General features: G+C 59.4%; 1 protein-coding gene and 1 long non-coding RNA gene across 2 annotated transcripts; both read right to left on the reverse strand.

Moving 5' to 3' along the window:
* Nucleotides 1–797: 797 nt before the first annotated feature.
* LOC125353985 lies at nt 798–6,715 on the reverse strand. The gene is made up of 2 exons (XR_007211385.1): nt 6,673–6,715; nt 798–886 (listed from the first exon to the last, which is right to left on the reverse strand). It is a non-coding gene; the product is annotated as an uncharacterized LOC125353985 (long non-coding RNA).
* Nucleotides 1,475–3,019, reverse strand: Sox18 (SRY-box transcription factor 18). The gene is made up of 2 exons (XM_048349783.1): nt 2,552–3,019; nt 1,475–2,360 (listed from the first exon to the last, which is right to left on the reverse strand). Exons 1-2 carry the CDS (start codon nt 2,886–2,888, stop codon nt 1,555–1,557), a joined length of 1,143 nt encoding a protein of 380 aa, XP_048205740.1. The 5' UTR covers nt 2,889–3,019; the 3' UTR covers nt 1,475–1,554.
* Nucleotides 6,716–6,823: the final 108 nt, after the last annotated feature.

Below are 6,823 nucleotides of genomic sequence, written 5' to 3' on the forward strand. Positions count from 1 at the left end.
CTGGGTGCGACCCTCCCCACCTGCCACTTGAGGTGTGGGGCTTGTGGTGAACACAGAGGTAATGACATCCTGCTTCAGATGTGGGATACCTGTCAGTTAATGCAGCCCCAGCACCTCTAGACCCCTCCCATATGCTAGGGCAGACCATTTAGGCCTGGAGAGTATTGTGCAGGGCACACTTCTGACTAATCCAACTTTCCCTGATTTGGGGGGCTTGTCCAGTGAGGGAGCTTTGAAAAGGACTCAGGAGGGCCAAGGAGGTGGGGTAGAAAGAGGAATCCAGTCCATCTAGAAACCCAGTCAGTCAGAAATAGTGTGATGGGGAGAATCTGGAATTGGGAGATTAAGATGAGAGGTCTAGGCCCCTCCTGCTCATTGACCCTCTCAGCAGAGGATGGACAGGTGATCTTGGGGAGCAGAGTGGGGTAAGGCATGGATGGCTCTGCCCTTTCTCAGGAAACTGGTTGAGTAAGAACACCCCATTGGGCCCCAGCATGCTGTGGTCTGTGCAGATGAAGGTCCTCTGCTTGCAGGAAGTTTTATAGAGGTGAACCTAATGGGCCAAAGGTGGCACAGGGGAATTGGTATGGTCAGACCCTCACTGCATTTGAATTATGATGGGGGTTGTAACTGGAGGGGGATTCAGGTTAGATGATAGGGTAAATGCTGTCAGGGGCTCCAACTGATAGGGACAAAAATTGGGGCTCAAGTAGAACCAGGCTCCTGGGAGATTGATCAGGAGGAGAGTGCTCAGGCTCTAGACAGGAAGAGGAACAACCACAGACGCAGTGTGTATCAGAGATGGAAAGGCCTAGGCATTTTATTGTGGCCCCCAGCCCAGGGGATCCAGCTCCTGGCTACTCCTTTACAGCAAACATTGTTACTTCTTGCGTTTTTTTTTTTTTTTTAAGCCCTTGCTACATGGATGCTGGTGGTCACTGAATCCCTTTGGAAGAAAAAGTTTAATTAAAAATTAAATATATTGTACTAAGTATATAAAAAAGGCCAAATAAAAAAATACAGTCTAGTTTTAGAAAATATACTGCAAGAAAAGGACTAGGTGCTTCAAAAAATGTGACCCTGGCAGGGACAGCCAGCAGATCCTGGACCAGGGCTTCCTGGGAAAGTCCACACCCAGGAGCTACCAGCTGGTCGCCAGAAGAAGACCGTGGCAGGGGGCCACGGGAGCCCCAAGGCTGTTGTACAGGCAAAACACCTGAGAGAGAGAGAGAGAGAGAGAGAGAGAGAGAGAGAGAGAGAGAGAGAGAGAGAGAGAGAGAGAGAGAGAGAGAGAGAGAGAGAGAGAGAGATAGAAAGAGAGAGACAGCGAGATCGAGACAGGGAGGGGGGAGGGAGGGAAAGTAGCGGAGAGACAGTGGGAGGAGAGGAAAGGGCAGAGAGAGGAGAGACCAGGAGACTATACACGCGCGCACACACGCACACACGCGTGCGCACGCACACGCACGTACACGGAGAGAAACTGAGGGAGAGGGGAGCGAGCCAGAGCGCCGGCCGCGGCCCCGCCACCGCTGGAGGCCAGGGCGCGGCGGCGGCCTAGCCCGAGATGCAGGCGCTGTAGTAGACGGCGCTGCTGGCGTCGGACAGGGCGGAGATGAGGCTGCTCTCCTCGGGGCACGACATGGCCCGGGGCCCCAGTTTGGCCAGCGCCACGTGGTACGGAAGCGCAGCGGCGTCGGGACGAGTCCGGCTGCAGTTGAGGTACTGATCGAACTCGGCGAGGTCCACGTCGGTCCACAGGTCGGCGGGAGGCCCCAGCGTCTCGGCGCCGTCCAGCGGCGGGGCCTCCGGCGGCGGAGACAGCGGGCTGGGGTAGGGGCCCGGCGCGCCCAGGGCGCCGTAGTAGAAGCCGGCGAGCGGCGCCGCGGGCGCGGTCCTGAGCGCCTCGGCGAGGGGCGCCCCGTAGCAGCCGGCGGGGTCCGGGGCCAACTCCGGGACGTAGGCGGCGCGGAAAGCCCGCAGCGCGCAGTCCTCGGGGGCCGCGGGCGGCGGGAAGAAGGCGGCCTCGCCCGTCTCCAGGCCGTCCAGCGGCGAGCGCTCGGGCGTGGGGAGCCCCAGGCCGTCGAACTCGGAGCCCGGCGGCGGCGGCGGCGGCGGCGGCGGCAGCTCTCGGAAGGCGCGGGCGCCGGGCGCCACCGGGAACGGCTCGGGCGGCGGCGGCGGCGGCGCCAGGCCCGGGAGCAGGAGGCCGGGCTCCAGACGCCGGGCCTTGCGCGCCGGCTTTTTGCGGCGGGGCCGGTACTTGTAGTTGGGGTGGTCGCGCAAGTGCTGCACGCGCAGCCGTTCGGCCTCCTCCACGAAGGGCCGCTTCTCCGCCGCGCCCAGCTCCTTCCACGCCTTGCCTGCGGGCCGCAGACACGGGCCGTCGGTGCGCTGCCCACGAGCACCGGGCCGGTGGGCGCCCCCGGCGCGCGGGGCGAGGGCGAGGGCCGGGGCCTCTCGGCCCGCGTCTCCGCCCGGTAGCCCCGTCCCGGCCGGCCCCCCGCCTCCCTCCCGGCCCCCCGCGAGGGCAGCCCCGTCCCCGCCCGCTCACCTAGCATCTTGCTCAGCACGGCGTTGTGCAGGTCCGGGTTCTGCTGCGCCAGTCGCTTGCGCTCGTCCTTCGCCCAAACCATGAAGGCGTTCATGGGCCGTCGGATGCGCGATTCGTCGGTGGCCGGGCGCTCCCCGCCGTCGGCCGGGCTGAGGCCATAGCGTCCGGACTCCGGGCTGCGCGGCGGGCTGGAGAGCGCGGCGGGCGCGGCGGGGACGGCGGGGACGGCGGGGAGGCTGCGGGGCTCAGCGGCGGCCCCGACTCCCGGGGCCCATGCACAGTCTCGGCGGGAGGGCGGCTCGTCCTGTGCGCCGTAGCCGGGCGGCGATCTCTGCATTCCAGCTGGGCGCGGCCTGGGCGGAACGCGGCGCGGGAGCGCTGAGGACGGTGGCGGGCACTGCGGAGCCGGGCGGGGAGGCTAGGCCTGCGCCTGGCAAGTGGCTGTGGGGACGCGGTGCCCACTCCTCCGGCGGGCGCCCAGATATAGCGTCGCGGAGCCAATCCGCGGCGGGGCGGGCCGGGGCGGGGCGCGCCAACCCCCCCCCCCCCTCGCCAGGGGCTCCCTTTCTTCTCTGGCCCGGCCGCCGGATCCCGCGGAGGCCTCCCCAACGCGGAGCGCCCCTCCCCCGTCCGGCCTCTGAAGGAGAGACCCCCAAGTGGAAGAGAGCCGCCGGTGTGGGCTGGGTCTCAGAAGGAAGGGTCCTCGTGGGCTGTCAGAGCCGAGCTGCCGCCCCACCCACGGAGTCAGACCCCAGGCGGTGACTGGAAGAGGGGGCAGGGCCGTGGGGGTTCCTTGGGGGAAGGAACCAAGTTCTTGGGAGGCCGTCTTCGCCATGTACCTTAAGAAAGGCGATTGTGATTTGAGGTATTCCTGCTCCTCTGCCCTCACGAGCATTCCCCATTAGGCACCAGGGGCTTCCAGGCGGCCTCTCAGTCCGTGGAGAGAAGGTGGGCCTCTCTTTTCCCACACCTCTGGGGCAAGTCAGGAAAAGGGAGCCCTGGCCCTGTTCCCCCCACCAGAATCTGCTCTATGGGGCTGCTGTAAGTTGGTTCCCTCATCCAGGTGAAGACAGTACTGTAAAAGTAGAAGATACTGAACAGATAAGGCAGGAGAGCGCTGGTTTTTCCTGGTGGCCCCTCCAGGCCAAGCTTGAGGGGAGCCCTCAGCCTCCTTGATTTTCTCTGCGTCCACTGCACTCCACCAGGAAGAGAGCCTGACTCCAGAAGCTCCCACTGCCTGGAACATGCCTCCTGGCCCGCCAAATGTGGCTCTATTAAGAGAAGGTCCAGACAGGAGCTGATGGCTCACAACTGTAATTCTAGCTACTTGGGATTTGGGTTTTGAGGTCTGAGGATCACTCTTCAAAGCCAGCCTGGGCAGAAAAGCCTCTGATACTCTTATTTCCAATTAACCACCAAAAAAAAAAAATCTGGAAGTAGGACTGGCAGAGAGAGAGAGAGAGAGAGAGAGAGAGAGAGAGAGAGAGAGAGAGAGAGAGAGAGAGAGAGAGAGAGAGAGAGGAGGTTTCAGTCTCCTTGGGAGGTAGCTAGGCAGAGTCAAGACACCCCTTCCTACCCCTGTCCCTGCTAGGAATGTGGCTTAGTGGTAGAGTGTAGAGTGCTTGCTTAGCATGCATGAAGCCTTGGGTTCAATTCCGCAGCACCACATAAAAAACAGGAAAAGCCAGGAGTGGCGCTGTGGCTCAAGTGGCAGAGTGCTAGTAGCTTTGAGCAAAAAGATGCCAGGGACAGTGTTCAGGCTCTGAGTTCCAGCTCCAGGACTGGCGCGCGCGTGCGCACACACACACACGCGCACACACACACACACAGAGCAAAAGACCCCTCTGTCCACCTACAGACTCCCCTGCCATTCAGGATCCCCTACTTGCTGAGAGTTGGGAGCTTAGGTTGAAGCCACAGATGTCAGTGACTCTAGGCCTCTGTTGGTGTCTGGTGGCGGTCTAGCCCTCATAGAGTGCCCCCTTAGGAATAGAGTAGGCCCCCCCCCCAGGGCCCTGCATCATCTACAGAGGCTGTTTCTGATCTGTCCCCCAGCACTCCTGCTGAAGATCCCTGAGCCTGGAGGTTGTGGATGTCCAGCTTGTCCCAACCTTCCCACCTGATATTCTGTCATGTAGGGCCTGGCACTAGATGGCCAGGTTTACTAGCTAACTGCTCTCCAGATCTCCCTGGGATCATCATTGGTCCTAATCCTGATACATGGACATAAAGCCAGGCTGGTGTGTTGGGGAAGCTGTAGCAGAGAGAGGTGGAGAATCCAGTCTTTTTCTCAGGAAGCCAGCAATGGTGTGGACAAGCTCACAAGTCCCCACTGGTCCTACCAGCAACCTTTGGCCAGGTCATAGAGTAGCTGAGTAGATGGACTGGACAGCCAGGGCGGGTAGTGAAGGGTATCAAACTGTGTGACAACCCTAGGTTGAAGGATGAGTCCGAAGGACTAGAGATGAGGACTGAGAGTATGGCTCAGTGGAAGTATGCTTGCCTAGCATTTAAGAGGTTTTGGATTCAACCCCCAGCCCTGCAAATTAAAGAAAGGACTGCAGCTGCTCTCATCTCCTCCAATCCCTATCAACCTTTGGTAGGGCCACCTCTACCCCCATAGCCTTATGGGCATTATCTGGGGTCCCCAGAGCCAAGCTTAACTTGGGTAGTGACTGATATGAGATGAAGGTTGCTAAGGATCCTGAGAGGGTTTCCCAGGATGCTTTGCAGCAGGTTCTCTCCACATTAGGGCAGGTTTGAAGTTCTCTGAGCCCATTATTGTGCTGTTCCTCAGAGCCCCAGAGCTATGTTAGTACTCTGAACACAGTAGCTGTCAGTGTTCTGTATTACCTCATCTCTTCCCTATGCCCTTCCAGCAGCTGCCTCCCCTGGTATCAGCTGATGAGCTTCCTTTTCAGCCAGCTATGGGGCTCAGGTATCAAGCTATCTTGTCCTGCAAGCAAGGCTGGGTAGGATGTCCTGGATGTCCCTTTTCTATGCAGGATTAGGCTACCTTCTCCTACACACTGCTTGGCTGGGGTGAAGGTGGAACAGATGGGACAACAGTGAGGAAGGGGAATGTAGTCAGCCAATGAGGTGGCCCTGACCCTAGAGCCTCAGGGCTTGAGGGACTCCCCAGGCCTGTGTGAGAGTTGGTGTGGGTGTGGCCATGTGTGCAGGGGAGGGACATCCCACAGAGTGGTGTGTGTGTGTGTGTGTGTGTGTGTGTGTGTGTGTGTGTGTCTGCATATGTGTTTATGTTTGTTAGTCAGCCTTCCTGGGGAGATGGACCTGAATATGGAGGCTGCCCAGGGCCTTGGGAGCCAGACAAGATGGATTCTCTCATGAGAAAGTGGAGACTCAGATTGAGGGCCAGGAGTCTTGCTCAGGAAAGTATGGTCCCTGGCACTGGCACTCAAGGACTTCTTTGGCCACTGTGAGCTGCAACCTAATTCTGTCCCAAAAAAGAGCAAGGAGGAGCAGTTCATGAGCGTAGAGGCATTCCCCTGCTTCTAGAACCCAACTTCAGCCTGGCCCTGCCCACATCAGCTGCTGCCTACCAGAAGGAGGGGCCCTTTCTATGTTTCAGTCTCCAGAAAGGCAGAGTAGAGAGGCAATCTTTTCTGTAAGCGTGGGGCTGGCCTGAGTATCCAGTGTATACTTTCTGCCTTCTACCTCATTTCCCTCTCTCAGCCTGGACTGGAACCCTGGCCTCCGGGTGAGGCCTAAAAAGGATTCTGGGAAGTTCCCTTGGTGGCTCTGATGGGGGCTCAGCTTGGCTCAGTTCCTTCTGGGGGTGGTGGGACCTCCCAGGCACTGCCTGGGCACAGACCTCCCAGGCTCCCACCAGTCAGCCCCTGGCCGCTAAAGGAGCAGCAGGAGCTGGGACCAATTACAGAGTCCTTCAGGGCCTGGACACTCCCACTCCCAAAGGGTGAGGTGGAGGTCCCTGTTGAAGGCCAATGTGGCTTCAGGTGGAGGACTCTGGCTTTTTAAAGCCAGCATCTTACATTCAGACCCTACTTCTCATTTCCTAGCTCCAGGTCTGGCTGGAAGAGACTGAAGCTGAGTGAATTTGAGGCCAGGAATATCTTTGATCTTTCTGGGACAGTCATAACCTGGTGTGTGTGTGTGTGTGTGTGTGTGTGTGTGTGTGTGTGTGTGTGTGTGTGTGTGTGTATTGTAAAGGATTGTGCTGGGGGCTGGGGATATGGCCTAGTGGTAGAGTGCTCGCCTCGCATACATGAAGCCCTGGGTTCGATTCCTCAG

This window comes from Perognathus longimembris, chromosome 6 (genome assembly GCF_023159225.1).
Source record: "Perognathus longimembris pacificus isolate PPM17 chromosome 6, ASM2315922v1, whole genome shotgun sequence".
Lineage (NCBI taxonomy): Eukaryota > Metazoa > Chordata > Mammalia > Rodentia > Heteromyidae > Perognathus > Perognathus longimembris.

What these genes read in the sequence shown, in the direction of transcription:
- Sox18 (XM_048349783.1), bottom strand. Translation starts at nt 2,888, where the DNA reads ATGCAGAGATCGCCGCCCGGCTACGGCGCACAGGACGAGCCGCCCTCC. An exon ending in CGTGCTGAGCAAGATGCTAG is followed by an intron (nt 2,361 to 2,551) that starts GTGAGCGGGCGG and finishes TGCGGCCCGCAG; the next exon opens with GCAAGGCGTGGAAGGAGCTG.